The sequence below is a fragment of the Suncus etruscus genome, chromosome X, assembly GCF_024139225.1.
Source record: "Suncus etruscus isolate mSunEtr1 chromosome X, mSunEtr1.pri.cur, whole genome shotgun sequence".
NCBI classification, from domain to species: domain Eukaryota; kingdom Metazoa; phylum Chordata; class Mammalia; order Eulipotyphla; family Soricidae; genus Suncus; species Suncus etruscus.
In genome coordinates, this window is record NC_064868.1 from 95255093 (window position 1) to 95271574 (window position 16482).

General features: G+C 45.3%; 1 protein-coding gene across 1 annotated transcript; it reads left to right on the top strand.

Moving 5' to 3' along the window:
- On the top strand, nt 1-15938 carry FUNDC2 (FUN14 domain containing 2). Its single transcript, XM_049766731.1, has 5 exons — nt 1-117; nt 5597-5735; nt 7731-7806; nt 11710-11841; nt 13975-15938. The coding sequence occupies exons 1-5, from the start codon at nt 12-14 to the stop codon at nt 14050-14052; spliced, it is 531 nt and encodes a 176-aa protein (XP_049622688.1). The 5' UTR covers nt 1-11; the 3' UTR covers nt 14053-15938.
- Nucleotides 15939-16482: the final 544 nt, after the last annotated feature.

Sequence of the window (16482 nt, forward strand, 5' to 3'; positions counted from 1 at the left end):
CCGCCCTGGGAATGGAAACATCTTTCCCACGTGTCGAGAGCTTCTCCTCCACTTACCCAGAACCCCCCGGCCTGTCATCGCGAGATCTGCTCGTTGAAATGGACGCCTCCAGTCAAGGTAAGGGCGGCGGCGGCCGGTCGGGCCACTTTCCCGGGCTCGATAGGGCCGGTGCTTTGGGGCGGCCTGCCCCGCCCGGCTCGCCTGGGGAGCCCCAGGGCAGGGAGCGGCTGGTAAGCCCGACCGGGTGTTGGTCCGGCCCGGCTGCCCCCTCGGTCCAGCCAAGGTCAGGCGCCAGGCGGAGGCCCCGATGCCCCGAGTGTCATGTAGCCTCGTTTCCCCTCACCCTGCCGCCGTGGCCGAATCCCGGGAAGGTGCTACCCGGTTCTCGCAAGACTCGGAGAACCCCGAGGATGGGACCTGGGAGGTCTGGAGACAGTATGGGTGCTTAGCTCGCAACTCTTCCCACTTTGCCCTTAATCTTACTCGGGTGATACCCGCTGCCAATGAGCTGCCCTCAGTTCCAGCCAGTCAAACACCCGCGCCACTGAATTTAGCTGACTCCAGAATGCAATGACATTCTTTTGCATAGAGCCAACTGCCCAATTTCACTTAAAATAGAGGTTGGGCTTGGCCCTCTCTTGGGAATAGATCACACTGTGCATGCATGACCCACACTTGACTATGTGTCTACACACTGTACATTATAGGTTGATTGGATACTTGCACCTAGGAAATGATGAGAAATGCTGAGCTTGACATCTTGAATATCAGTTCTTAACCATAGAATTGCTTGCAATACTGATTCTTGGTTTCTTGGATCTTAGCTTATAGCCAATGAATAACATTTGTCTGTGGTGCTGTTTAGTACTGTGTTTAATGACTAAATAAAGTTGAGGTTGGGTGAACCAGTGGTCTCTGATCTTTCTTTTGACTGAAGCTGCCTGTTCATCTAAGAGTCTTGTACAATTATGTTTAGACAGAGAAAACTCATTATTTTTGCCATTATATTTATCCACAGGTGTCTTCATCAACACAGCAATTGTATTTTGTTAAGCTAAAAAGGGGGTTTTCCTTTATTTTTGGCTGTAGAGAGCTCAGCTTCTCAAGCACCCAATGTTTGTTTAGTTGGCATTTATATTTGGAATTTATGACCCATCTTAACCCAAAAACTCAGGGGTTACTTCTGGCTCTGTGCTCAGAAATCTCTCCTGACAGGCATGGGGGACCATATGGGATGTCAGGATCCAAACCACCATCCGTTCTGAATGGGCTGCATACAAGGCAAGTGCCCTACCACTGTGCTATCTCTCTGGCCCCTCCATCTTAATTTTTTTTATTTTGGATCATACCCAGATATGCTCAGGGGTTACTTCTGGCTCTCCACTCAGAAGTCGCTCCTGGCAGGCACAGAGGACCACATAGGATGCTGGGATTTGAACCACCTTTTCCTGGGTCAGTTGCATGCAAGGAAAATGCCCTACCACTGTGCTATCTCTCTGGCCCCCATGATCTTAAATTTTAATTAAGATTCTGTATGGTGTAAGGTAGGGAATTGAGGTTCTTTTTTATTTTCAGGATTTTTTTTGTGGTATGGATGCCTAGTAGCTTTCCCACAATTTGTTGAAAAACTTTTCTTCCTTGAATTTCTTTGGTGCCATGTTATTGAAAATGGACTGACTGTGTGTATCACCTATTTCTGGGCTTGTTAGCTTCTTTTGTAGATTTCTGCATTCTTGAGTCAGTCAGTTCTGTATACAGTTGTACTCTACATTGTGCCTGGAAATTAATAGGCCCTGTAGTTATGTGCTTTTATTTTAGTTGTTGGGTCACACTTGCCTATACTCAGAACTTACTCCTGACTCTGTGCTCAGGAATCACTCTTGGTAGGCCTTAGGGGACCAAATGGGGTGTCAGAACTTGTATCCAGGCAAGTGCCCCACATGGTACTCTTTCTCCAGTCCCATGTAGCTTTACATAATTCTTAAATTCCTTGAAATTTGTTCCGTTTTTCTCCCCAAACTTGTTCTGGCCATTTGTGGCACATTGTGTGTACCTCAAAATAACCTCTCTGGTTTTTCACTGTGACTTCAACATTTTTTTTGACAGAAGTGGACCTCCTAAGAGGCCTCTGTTTCACTTCCTGACTCTGAGCATGAGTTTGTGTCCAGGACAGTGTAGATTCAGTGGAATTTACAGTGCTGAGGTGTCCAAGGTATGGTCAAAAATGGGAAGCCAGGGGCTGTCATTTGCCTTGCTCACGGCTGACCCAGGGACAGACCTGGGTTCAATCCCTGGCGTCCTATATGGTCCCTCAAGCTAAGAGCGATTTCTCAGTGCGTAGCCAGGAGTAACCCCTGAGCGTCACCGGTATGGCCCCCAAACCAAAAAAGAATAGGAAGCCAGTGTCCTCACCTTTTAGTTCTCAATCTCCGATGCACATCTTGAAACTGGCCACCCTGCTCTCACAAACTCCAAAGGCTCTTTACACAGAGGAGACGAAAGTCTGCATGTAGCCAAGGAGTCCCAGCTACTGTTTCTCAGACCTCCAACTGAAGTGTTGTCATCATGGCAGAGATGAGTCGTGGAACTATTTATAGCCTCCTTAGTTCCCCATCTTCAGAGCCAGTCCTCATTGCAAGCACAGTAAACAATTGTTGCTCCGTGAAATTTGGGTCTCATTTGCACTACACCCAGGGGAATTGAAGCACTTGTCTAGGTCTTTTGCATTTCCATATACATTTTGGAACCATGTCATCAAATTGTGGATCAAAACCTACTTTGATTGGGGTTACATTGAGTTTGGAGAGAATAGATGTGGATTGATATGGAGAGAATTGATGTGGAGAAAATAGACATTTTTTTTGTAATTTAGTGGAGTTATTTTGTACATCTTTTGTGAAATTTAACATAATTAAAAATATTTTGGGTCACACCTGGCAGTACTCAGGGCTCACTCCTAGCTCTGCAGTCAAGAGACCATATGGGATGAGGGATGGAAACCTGGTCGACTGTGCCCTTCCCCACTGTACTATGGCTCTGGCCTTCTAATTACCACATATTTTGGAGACTTGACAAGACATTGTGGTTAGTGGCACATTTAGATTTCTGCAGCTATTGACCAGTGATCCTTTCTGCATTTCAAACTTCTTTGTCTGTTGATGCCTCTTTGACTATTCTGACTCCTTCTCTTAAATTTCTGGAACTTCAAACATTCTTTTAGAGCATTATTTTAGCTTACTTCAGCATCTAAGTTTTGTTTTGTTTTGTTTTGTTTTTGTTTTTTGGGCCACACCCGGTGATGCTCAGGGGTTACTCCTAGCTGTCTGCTCAGAAATAGGTCCTGGCAGGCTCGGGGGACTATATGGGACACTGGGATTCGAACCAACCACCTTTGGTCCTGGATCGGCTGCTTGCAAGGCAAACAAACGCCTCTGTGCTATCTCTCCGGTGCATCTAAGTTTTATCTGCCTCTTTTACCACATGAATAATTTCCAGCAGCATATGACTTTCCCTCTTTAGCTGCATGTTCAACATTTGATGACAAAGGCTCCATCCATCCATCCAGAGGATGCTTGTTATCTTTAGAAGAAACAGCAGTGGATAGCAATCGCTGACATTTCATAATGGAAACAGTATGTTTCTTGAGAAATAGGATGAGGCACAGGTAAACCCAGAGAAAGGGATTAGACATTTTGTTTTGTTTTGTTTTGGGCCACACCCAGTGACGCTCAGGGGTTACTCCTGGCTATGCACTCAGAAGTCGCTCCTGGCTTGGGGGACCAAATGGGACGCCGGGGGATCGAACCGTGGTCCGTCCTAGGCTAGCGCTGGCAAGGCAGACACCTTACATCTAGCACCACCACACCGGCCCTGGGATTAGACATTTTAATTCTATTTCCTTTTGTGCACTTCTTCACCCAGGAGCCTCGGTTTTCTACTTATAAAATGGAGTTAGAAGTACCCTAAGTGTCTTTCTAGTTTTGTGGGTTTCAATTATTTATATGTGTGTGTGTGTGTATATGTTGCTTAGCCATAACCTGGTAAATACAACTTATTATCTCATGTTTTGGGGGGACTTGGGACCACAGCAGGCAGGACTCAGTGACTGATCCTCACTCTGCCCAGGGGTTACCCCTGCCTGTACTCAGCAGATGGTGCAGTACCAGGGATTGAAAGAGGCCACATGCAAGGCTATTCCTTGCTTTCTGTATTGTCTCTTCAGGTCCTGCCTCTGCTTCCGAATCACTGAGTGCCCATGGGCTGCTATATGGATTCAGTTACTACCAAAGAAAGGCAAAGGAAGACTTCTTCCTAAGAAGATATTATTATTAAGTAGTACTTACATTTTCTCTAGGTCTTTACTTTTTGAGAGAAAAGTCCTGGTGGTTGACTTATACTAAATTGTCTAATTTTTTCTCTCAAGAAAATTTCTATTTGTTGATTTTAATTTAATTTTCAAATATTGCTAGTTAGGAAGCCAGAGCACAGTGGGTAGGGTGTTTGCCTTGCACTCAACCAACCTGGGTTCAATCCCTGGCATCCCATATGTTCCCCTGAGCTTGCCAGGAGTCATTTCTGAGCGCAGAGCTAGGAGTAATCCTTGAATGCTGCCAGGTCTGGCACAAAAACAAAAACAAAAAAGTTGTTAGTCAAAATTTCAGTTAATTTACTAAAGATAAAATACTATTTCAAGGTGTTCTTTATAGCTATTTGGGGGGGGTCACACCCAGTGATGCTCAGGGTTTACTCCCGGTTCAGTATTCAAGCATCACTCCCAGTGGACATCAGAGATCATATTGGTTGCTGGTGATTGAACCCAAGTTGGTCACATTGTCATATCAGGGGCTGGAGAGATAGCATGGAGGTAAGGCAGTTGCTTTGCATGCAGAAGGACAGTGGTTCGAATCCCAGCATCCCATATGGTTCCCTGAGCCTGCCAGGAGTGATTTCTGATCGAACATAAAGTCAGGAGTAACCCCTGAGCGCTGCTGGGTGTGACCCAAACTCCTCCCCCCAAAAGAAAAAAAGAAACATCATATCTGCTGTATTATGGTTCCAACCCCAACAGCTGTCTTTGGTTTGGAGGGTAGTTACATCCAGCAGTGCTTAGGAATTGCTCCTTGGTGGGCTTGAGGGACTATGTGGAATGCGGGGGATTGAACCTGGGTTGGCCTTGTGCAAGGCAAGAGCTCTCCCCACTGTCCTATTATTTTGTCCATCCCCACTCTAATTTGGTACTGATTGGTTGTAGAGTAACTTTTATTCAATGCATTCAGTCTTTTTCAATTTTATCATCGTCATCACTACTGCTTTGGGGCCACACCTGACAGTGCTTAGGGATTACTCCTGACTGCTCAGTGATCTCTCCTGGTGGTGCTGGGGTACTATATGGGGTGCTGGGGATCAAACCCTGCCTGCTGTACTGTATCTCCAGACCTTTTTAGTTTTCTTTTTGCCTTTTGAACTCTGAAATCAGGAGTTGCCCCAGCAGTGCTCAGAGGACACATGGTGTTGGGGATCAAGCCCAGGTTCTGTGCGTAAAACATGAGCTCCAACCCTTTGAGTCCTCTGGAACTCAATGTCTTCATTCTTCTAGGGAATTTTGAGACGCTAGACCTTGCAGAACTTGCCAAAAAGCAGCCATGGTGGCGCAAACTGTTTGGACAAGAGACAGGGCCTTCAGCTGAGAAGTACAATGTGGCGACCCAGCTGTTAATCGGGGGTGTCACTGGTTGGTAAGTAGTTGTATGTTGAATGATTCCTTGGGCTTATAGACACTACTTTTACATTTAAAGTCATGTAATACGTATATAACATAAGTATGCAACTGCATATAATATGAGCACATTTTAAGGAGTACACATTGTGAATACTTGTGTAAAAACCAATTCCTCTTCCAGAAAAGGTCACTAGCAGCCAGAAACATGAAATAAGACTAAGCCTTCTCATTTACTGGTTCTGGATTAGGAACCAGTAAGTGTGCTAATGCACAGTGGACTTTGGCTTAAAGCTGGCAAAACCCTAAGGTCTCCCATGCCTTATTCCAGGTGTAGCTTCCTCCTCTTGAGCTGAGGTGTGCAGAGGAGAGAGTGGAATGGGTTTAGAAATAGAAGTGTCGGGGCCGGAGAGATAGCATGGAGATAAGGTGCTTGCCTTTCATGCAGAAGGATGGTTCGAATCCCAGCATCCCATATGGTCCTCTGTGCCTTCCAGGACCAATTTCTGAGCATGGAGCCAGGAGTAACCCCTGAGCATGCTGGGTGTGACCCAAAAACCAAAAAAAAAGAAAGAAAAGAAAAGAAAATAGTATCATTTAAAATTTTTTTTTAGGGCCGGGCGGTGGCGCTGGAGGTAAGGTGCCTGCCTTACCTGCGCTAGCCTTGGAAGGACTGCGGTTCAATCCCCCGGCATTCCATATGGTCCCCCAAGCCAGGAGCGACTTCTGAGCACATAGCCAGGAGTAACCCCTGAGCGTCACCGGGTGTGGCCCAAAAACAAAAAAAAAAAAATTTTTTTTTACCAGTATTCAAGATAAGCACGCACCTTCAAACCAAAGTGTAAAATAATCTTGTTCTTACCATATAGACAATAAACATTTGCTTATATGTAAAAAAAAAGAAAAGAAATAGAAGTGTGTGTCAGGCTAGGCACATCATTGAGGCTTCAGTGTCCTCAGAGTAGGCTGCAAAGCTGTTGCAAGATGAAGAGCAGAAGTTGGCTTTAGTTCAGTGTAGGGGTTGGTGCTGAGCTTTCTATCCAGAACCTGCTAATAATGCTTGGAGACTTTGCATATTTGAAGTTGCTGTTACAGCTATACTGAGAAGAGACTCCAGGAGTCAAAGTGGAGGTAAGAAGCAGTCACAGTGTTCCTGGATCATGTCCTCTTCCAGATCAGGGCTGTTTAAAGCGATGAACTAGATAAGAACATCCCCAAACTGAGTCCACATAGAACAAAGGAGTAAGCCGTGAAACAGCTGCATTTAGTGAGTTGGAAGGTAAGGAGTGAGCAGAAGAGAAGCCGAAGAAAGAGCAGTGAGGTAGCAGGCAAGCTAAGAGATAATGGTCCTCTGAAGCATTCTTCCAGCCAAGGGCCAGTGACCAAGCTGCTCATGGGCTAGCTGAGAGGCAGGGTAAGGTTGGGGTCATTGGCAGCTTGGTGGGAAGGGTTTCCTTGAAGCTAGAGGGTTATTTGAGAGCAGTTTGAGAGTAGACACAGGGAAGAGACCATGGGGATGCCATCGTGGAGGTAGCTTTGCTGGAGAAGAGTTCAAGGCTAGGGAGGCTCTTTCCCATAGGGGAATCATTGCGACAAACTGATCTAGCCAATCACAATACCTCTTGCAGGAGATAGAGCTTGATCATCATCTGGAAGGCACTGATGGGCAGGCCATGTGTGCAGCCACCACAGAACCCCTATGAGGTTCTGGGAGCATCTTACATCTTCATCTTCACAGTGGTCCCATGTGCCCTCCCTGCCTTAGAGTCTGCTCCTCTTTCTTGTTTTTCTTTCATAAAATGTACAGCTGGCCAGCTGTCTGGACCCTTGTTCTGAGCACAAGGTTAGTATAAGAGGTAATGCTGCGGTTCTGGAGTTGGGTGACCTGTGTACAGAGCCTTGGCTGTCTCTGGGAATGGTCTCCACACAGAGCAGGAGGAATTGGACCGTCCCTAGGGAGGTGTGCAATGTTTGTGTGTCTGCACACTTGTCTGATGTTGCTTTTCTTTTGTAGGTGCACAGGTTTCATATTTCAGAAGGTTGGGAAGTTGGCCGCTACTGCTGTGGGAGGTGGATTCTTCCTCCTTCAGGTGTGTATGGGAACTGTTTGAAACTCCAGTTAGTCCTTGAGGAGTTGCTTTTCTCCATGTCCTTGTGACTGTGAAATCCAACCAATCACTTGACTGTATTATTTGTCATAGGGACATAAGGACCTATTATTTTTGTTTTATTTTGGGGCCACACCCAATGATGCTCAGGGGTTACTCCTGGCAATGTGCTCAGAAATCTCTCCTGGCTTGGGGGACCATATGGGAAGCTGAAGGATCAAATCACAGTCCGTCCTAGGCTAGTGTGGGCAAGGCAGACACCTTACCGCTTGCGCCACTGTTCTGGCCCGTTTGTTTTGTTTTTGGGCCATACCCAGTTGCACTCATGGCTTACTCCTGGCTCTGAGCTCATAAATCATTCCTGGTGAGCTTGGGGATCAGATGGGATGTCGGGATCTAACCCTGGCCATATGCCTAGGGATAGATTGCCTAGTCCATGTGCTAGGCAAAGGTTCAACCTGCTATGCTGTCACTCTGGCCCAGAACACATTTCTTTTTTTTTTTATAAAATCTTTATTTAAGCACCATAATTACAAGCATGATTATAGTTGGGTTTCAATCATAAACAGAATACCTCCCTTCATCAATGCAACCTTCCTACCACCGATACCCCCTATCTCCTTCCTCCCCCACCCCTGCCTATATTCGAGACAGGCATTCTACTTCTCTCATTCATTAACTTTGTCATGTATTTATTTTCCTAACAGCATTCACCATTCTTTGTGGTGAGCTTCATATTGTGGGATGGTCCTTCCGGCCTTTCACTCTATTGTCTCTGGGATTATTACAATAATGTCTTTACTTTTTTAAAACCCATAGATGAGTGAGACTATTTTGTGTCTATCTCTCTCCCTCTGACTTATTTCACTCAGCATAATAGATTTCATGTACATTCATGTATAGGAAAATTTCCTGGCTTCATCTCTCCTGACAGCTGCATAATATTCCATTGTGTCTATGTTCCAAAGTTTCTTTAGCCATTCCTCTTTTGAAGGGCATCTTGGTTGTTTCCAGAGTCTGTCTTTTATAAATAGTGCTGCAATAAATATAGGTGTGAGGAAGGGATTTTTAAATTGTATTTTTGTGTTCCTAGGGTATATCCCTAGGAGTGGTATAGCTGCATCATATCGGAGCTCAATTTCCAGTTTTTTGAGAAATCTCCATATTGTTTTCCATAAAGACTGGACTAGACTGCATTCCCACCAGCAGTGTATAAGAGTTCCTTTCTCTCCACATCCCCGCCAGCACTGCTTGTTCTCATTCTTTGTGATGTGCACCAATTTCTGTGGTGTGAGATGGTACCTCATAGTTGTTTTGATTTTCATCTCCCTGATGATTAGTGATGTGGAGCATTTTTTCATGTGTCTTTTGGCCATTTGTCTTTCTTCTTTGACAAAGTGTCTTCATTTCTTCTTCTCATTTTTTGATGGGATTAGATTTTTTTTCCTTGTAAAGTTCTGTCAGTGCCTTGTATATTTTGGATATTAGCCCCTTATGTGATGGGTATTGGGTGAATAATTTTTCCTATTCAGTGGGTGGCTCCTGTATCCTAGGCACTATTTCCTTTGAGGTGCAGAAGCTTCTCAGCTTAATGTATTTCCATATGTTTATCTCTGCTTCTACTCATTTAGAGAGTGCTGTTTCCTCCTTGAAGATGCCTTTAGTCTCAATGTCATGGAGTGTTATGTGTTGTTCTGTATACCTTATGGTTTCAGGACTGATATGAAGGTCTTTAATTCATTTGGATTTTACCTCCATACATGGTGTTAGCTGGGGGTCTGAGTTTGCTTTTTTGCAAGTGGCTAACCAGTTGTGCCAATACCACTTGTTGAAGAGGCTTTCCTTGCTCCTTTATCAAAAATTATTTCTATTCTAAACTCCTTATCTGACAGATTAACCGGGTGTTTAGTATTTTTGGGTCATCAGAGCTATCATCTTCGTTCTCTGTGCATGGTGTTTGCCTACATGGTTTCCCCATTGTCACACTTGTAATGTGATTTTTTTTCTACATGTTATGGTGGGGTGTATTAGTTAGAAAAAGCTCTTCTGGAGCCCCTGTCTGCTGTGGAGCCTCTAAGTGACAGTTTTTGCTGGGTCTTACTTGGCCTTGTCAGGGGAATTTCAGGAGACAGAAGAGCAAATGGGGGGCAGAGGCAATGAGAGAATTTTTCAGGCTTTCTCCTTGTGGCTCAGCACACAGCAGGGGTCAGACACTTCTCCCACTTCACAGATAGAGAGGGTACCTGTCTGCTGTGAAGTCTCTAGGAGACAGTTTTTGCTGAGTCTTTTTTGGCCTTCTCAGGAGAATTTCAGGAGACAGAAGAGCAAATGGGCAGAGCCCAGAAACTATTTTTTGTCCTAACTCCCTAAGGGTCCTTGCTGACAGCACTCACTGCTTTGAAATCTGTTTCCCAAAAAGACTAAAGTTGTCTGGCATCAGAGGGATGTAGGGAGGGAACAAGAAGGATTGGGCCTAGTAGTGCAGTCTACATGGTTCATGAATAAGCACCACTTTCTGGTATTGCCTCGTGACTTCTGTCTTATATCAGAATATGTGTGGAAATGACTCTGGATGCTCTAATCTTCCGCTTCTTCATATTTCCCCCTTTGGGAGGTGTGAGGCATTTGGACCACACAGAGTACTGTTCAGTGGCTAATCCTGGCTGGTCCTGTGCTCAGGGGACTATTTGTAGAGCCAGGGATCAAACCAGTGTTGGCTGGTGTGCATGACAAATGCCCTTTCTCCTATACTAGCTTTGCATCTCTGAACTTCCATGACTATTTTTTTCTATCAGACTTCTTCTCGTGAGTGTGTGTTGAATGTTGGAAAATGTTTTTGAGTTATGTCTTGAGTCTAGAGTCTAGACATACCACACGATGATGGAGGAAACTCAGGAAATACAAATTCGAGACTTGTTAGCCCTCAAGAAATTGCCCCATTTTTTTCTGAACTGTGGGATGAGGATAGTAGAAAAGAATTTGGATCTCATTTATGGGCAGGCTTTGAAAGTCAGCTATAAATCATTTTTTCTATAAACCGTTTGTTATAGCATGCAAACCTGATGCTCAAAATAATTAGAACCAACCCAACTGTCCACAGGGGAATGGATTAACAAAGTAGTTTTCAATGACTGTCAGGTGGGGGATGGACCCACAGTCTGTTTTTGGTTCTGTGCTATACTGCTCAGGGCCCTCATACCAGGAATACTCATGCCACCCCAGGGCTGCATGTAGTAATCTTTAGGGAGGCATGTTATTTCAAAGAACCGGACCTAGTTACCCCTGGTTGCACATGTATGGTTGGGGTTTTTCTGCAGTGAGGATTTACAGGACCTAGTGAGATGATGGGGATTAAATGTGGGTTGGCCGTTGCAGGGCAAACACCCTCCCTACTGTCCTATTCTCTGGCTCCTGGCTGCACATTCCTGAGGCAGTGGTTTTCAGTCAGGATTCCCAAGAGAAGGAAGTATGTTCTGTTGGTACCCCCGAGGTATGGTGCTTCCATCCCCCTGTTGTAGGCCCTGGTGACAAGTCATGTTTTGGGAGACCTCCTCAGCCACAGCTGCATCTCTTCATTTCACATCTCGATGTCCACTTCTTTTCATTTGATCGTTTTTGTTTCAATCACATTAAACTTTCTAGCAATGGCAAGAGGATAATCAGGTACAAGAATTGCCAGCAATGCTTGAAGACCCTTTGATTCATTTTGGTCTGTAGGGTTTTCCCAGAGCTGTGTGCTGGTGGAAGAGTCATTGTTACCACCAGGAAATGGGGGGTTGAGCTTTCCAGAAACAGAAGAAAGTGAGGGTTTGGAATCACTTCTGTCACTGAAAACCAGTTCTAAGTCCATGCCTCTTATTCTTGCTGTTCTTGTGGAAACTGCAGCTTGCAAATCACACTGGCTACATCAAGGTTGACTGGCAGCGAGTCGAGAAGGACATGAAGAAAGCCAAGGAACAGCTGAAGATACGTAAGAGCAATCAGATACCCGTGGAGGTAAAGAGTAAAGCAGAGGAGGTGAGCTGGTTGGTGTGAACTTCCCAGTGTGAGCTACAGCTGGCAGCCTAGCATGAAGTGATTCACGCTAGCTAAGTGCAGTGCTGGGTGACCTGGGCAGTGAGTGCATGTGCAGGATGGTACAGGCATGCGGGACATGACCCCCTTAGCTAGTTGTTATGAGTAGGGAGGATGCTAAGGGGGCATTTTTCTCAAGATGGTCATCCTGCCCCTGTGTTCACACAGGTACACACATTGCTAGAATGTCTACACATAGTATTGGCTCTATCTAGCCAGGGACTGGCAGACTGCTTTTAAGTTTCTGTTTCTGTTTGGGAATACTCCTGGCTCTGCAGTTAGGAATAATTCCTGACAGTATATGGGGAACATATGGAGTGTCAGGGATTGATTCCAGGTTGGCTGCATGCAAGGCCAGTGCCTTTTCTGCTGTCTTATTGCTCCAGCCTGGCAGCTTTTTCTGTGGTCTCTGTGCAGACATGAGAAGGCATGTACCAGGGCTGTGGTGGGCTGTAATGGTTCGCTGAGCCTGTTATGCTTCCTGAAACCAGATCCCTTCTGCTGGCTGGTATTGGAGGGCTAGGAGTCCCACGAGATAAGATGTAGCTAGACCTTGACAAGGTAGGAAGCAGCAAAGAGTGGGCAGTGACCTTGCAGATTAGAACATGAGAGAAGAAAACTTTCTTAAGTAGGTACATGGCAAATGTCAGAAAGATGGTTCTTTGCCCAGAGGGGAAGCTGACTTCTGAGGGGACTCAGAAAGCCCTTTCCCCTCTGACTCTCAAATTTCAGCTCAGTATCTTGAAAGAGGCACCCTTTTCATTCTGCCCACTCTTTGTCATTCAGATGTTGACAGGGATGTGTGTGGTGTGACCACTGTGTGGAAAGAAAAGTTGATTTCAGCCGATTGTTGGGCTCCCAGAGGTTTGCCCTAAACTACCCAGAAGTTGGCACATGTCTCTTCAGCACACTATCTGCGGTTGTGCTCATGGCTTGGTTCTTCATCTATGTGGGAATAGTGACCGGTTCCCACCCTCAGAGTCCAGGGATGGTTTTGGAAGCAGGGATTGATGACCAGAAGTCCAGCCATGAGCAGCAAGGTGAGGGAGGTGGGGGCAGAAGCCAAATGAGAACAGATAGAAAGAGGTCGTGGTGGGAAAGGAGGGCTCACTGCTCCTCGTTCCTTAAGGGTGAAATGGCAGTATGGGTAGCTGTCATGGAAGATGGAGGTACCCGCAGGGCCCAGAATGATGGGGTAGCCAAAGGGTAGGGATGTCGTTGGGAGTGGCTGAAGTGGGAAATGAGTCAGCTCACAGACAGCTTATGTTGTCCCTCTAGAATCAGGGGTCCTAAAACTTTTTAAACAGGGGGCCAGTTCACTGTCCTTCAGACTGTTGGAGGGCCAGATTATAGTAAAAACAAAAATTTTGAACAAATTTCTATGCACACTGCATATATCTTATTTAGAAGTGAAGAAACAAAATGGGAATAAATACAATATGTAGCTCGCGAGCCGTAGTTTGAGGACCATTGCATCTAGAGATACTCCCTAAGGTGCGGATGTCCTGGGGAGAAAGAGAATTGGACACACTCAGAATTCTCTGCACTGGGGAGAGGGATGCCAGGTTGGAGGGGAGAGGGCAATGAATCACAGTGCATGCTCGGAAATTGAAAGTCTGGGGCCTTACCTGTAGTCACATGAGGATGAGGGTAGATGTGAAGGAGGATTTATTGTTTACTCGAGAGTTGTCTGAAGGAGTTGGATGGAGATATTTGGGGGAGATGAGAGAGTGAGTGGACCCCACTCAGGATAGGATGGTTATTGCTACCACTTGATCCTCCTGGCACTGTCCCTGACTGACCCTGCGCTTCTTTGAAGCCAGTGGTTTCTCACCCATCTGCACTTGACCTGAAAAACCACTGGAAGCAGTGCTCAACTGCACCCGCATCCTTGTGCCAGTGCATTGACAAGCTCTAGAATGCAATCTAGAACCCCTTGCCAGCATAGATCAGACTGTGCAGAAGCTGCAGTTGGAGTGTGTACACACACTGCTTTGCTGGTCAGGTGAGTTGCCATGATTGGTCTGATTTGAATAGCTTTAGTGAAATAACCTGCGGTGCTCTTATCTGTTGTAGATGGTGTTATTCGTGAAGAAGAACGTTCTCGTGACTGGTGGCTTCGTTGGAGGCTTTCTGCTTGGCATGGCATCTTAAGGAGGATGGTTTCGCCCAGCTCACCATATTCTTAACTCCATCCTAGGACAAGACATTCTCCTCTTTTCCTGTGCCTTCCTCCCCTTGGGCAGATCTGAATGGCTTTAACCAGCAGCCGTTGGAACAGATTCGGCACACCCTGGTGCACTTGGCAATGATTGACAGAAGAGACAGTAGATAAGACTAGCTAGCTGCCTTTCCCCGCACATTCCCCAATTTTGTCAACATTAGGTCAGTATATGATGGCTTCTCTCTTCACTGTGCTACTGAATATGGACCGTGAGTGGACGTTCAAAGGTGTCCAGTCTGTCTGGGAAAGAACTAATGCACTTCAACACCTGTGCTACATGGAAAGAAACTGAATACATTGACCTTTGAGCATGAAAGATTTTGGTATGTGGTGTCTGCTTTCTTTTACCTTACAGAAAGAGCTCATATCTGCTCTGATGATCTTGACAAAAGGGCGCCATACACACTGTAGTGGGGAAGAGACTTTTGGAACAGCCTTGTGCTAAAGGAGCATATGCACAGTTTGAGTATGTACTTAGTACAGGAGGTCCTTGGAGCCCTCGGCAATGCGCATCCTTGGATGGGCAGACTCAAAATCATGTATTGGCCTGAAGATACTTGACATGGCTGTTTCCTGCCATACACCATCAAGTAGCTCATGACCTTCTGTGGGTTCATTTGGAAATAAAGGGTTTATTTGGGTGATGAGATAAGCCATTTGGTGTGGGAAAGAAGAAATTTTAGAATTTCTTTTTCGTGGAAAGGGTTTGTTTGAAGTTTGGAAATGTGAGGTACTCTTCACCTCTCATCCATATATTGAGATTGTATTTGCTCCTCTGTGCTAGATATCTTTCTTTATCCTGTTAGTATGGAATGTCACCATTTGAACAAGAGTTTTGAAGTTACAGTATTCCAGGTATGCAGAAATGAGAGTGGTAGGACTAACAGTGTGAAATAAATGATTTACCTTGTCAAATGCAATCTGCTGTTTCATGATGACCCCAGTTCTTGCCATTATTCTTGAACACTTTGGAGACAGGAATAAGAGTACAGAAGATACAAGTACCTGTCTTGCATGGAACCCATCCTGGTATGATCTTTGGCACTTTGTTCCCTGAGCACTCCTAGGTGTAGTCCAATCCATACCTCCCAAAGTTGAGAGACACACACTGGTAATCATGGCACACACTGCTGCTACACTAGCTGTGGATACTATGTGTTGAGCACTGTGGAACAGTTTTCCACTGCACAGTGGTGAAGGAAGACAATTTTTAAAGACCTATGTGCATGGGCAGTGCTGGTGTCCTCAAGAAGCTGTATTCTTCACAGGCACTTGTGGAGATAAAGAATGACCTTTCCAAAGGGGAAAAAGTTTTTGAGTCTGATTCCTGAGAATTTAAGAGCTTTTAAATCAATTCTTAAACTTGTAATTGATTCTTGAAAAGGGTATGCTTTTCTTTGAGGGGGGCTCTACCTGGTGGTGCTCTGGAGTCATTCCTGGCTGTGCTCAGGGGACCATATGAGATGCCAGGGATGGAGTGAATGTCAACAATGAAAAAGGTATGTTCTGAAGGCCTCCATTGTGAACATATGACTTGGCATTGGATTGAATTTGGAAGAGAAGCTATCAGTGGATGTGTAGAACTTTTGATAAGAATTTGTCCATTTGCATTTTTCCTCATTACTGTATTTTAAAAGCAGTGTAAGTTCTTTTGCTTGCAATTTGTATGAACCCCCTCATTTATGACAAAGGTGATTTTCTTTGTAAACTTTGTAAACTTTTGAGTGTGATGTGTATGAACTTCCAAACAAAACTCGAACACTGACCTCGTGTACCTCATGACCTTCAGTGAACAATACACCTTGTTGGGAAGAAAGACCAGTGCATCATTTAATCCTATTTAACTCATTTCCAAAAAGTATGAATACTGTTATACTGTATTTCTTTGTTTTTTTTGCTTGGTTGGTTCTTTTGTTTTGGGGTCATACCCAGTGACGCTCAGATTACTCTTGGCTATGTGCTCAGAAACTGCTCCTGACCTGGGGGACCATATGGGACTCCAGGGATTGAGCCAAGTTCCGTTCTGGGTCAGCCATGTGCAAGACAAACACCCTATCACTGTGCTATTGCTCCGGCCCCAAAAGTCATATTTCTTGAGTAACAAATATATGGTCAGTGAACTGAAAACCCCTTGAAGGTCTGTTGATCTGTCTGCTCATAACATCTTTTTTCCAGGGGTCCTCACTGGTTTTTCTTTGCTAACCAACCAAGGAGGTGAGTCTCTTGGGGGCTCCATGACTATACCTGGTGGCGATCAGGGACTGTGGTGCCTAGGAGTCAAATCACTGTGCTCTCCCTGCCCTTTGGCGGGGGTAGTGGTGGTGATAGGGTGACTATGCAGTTACTTTCTGAAGACCTGG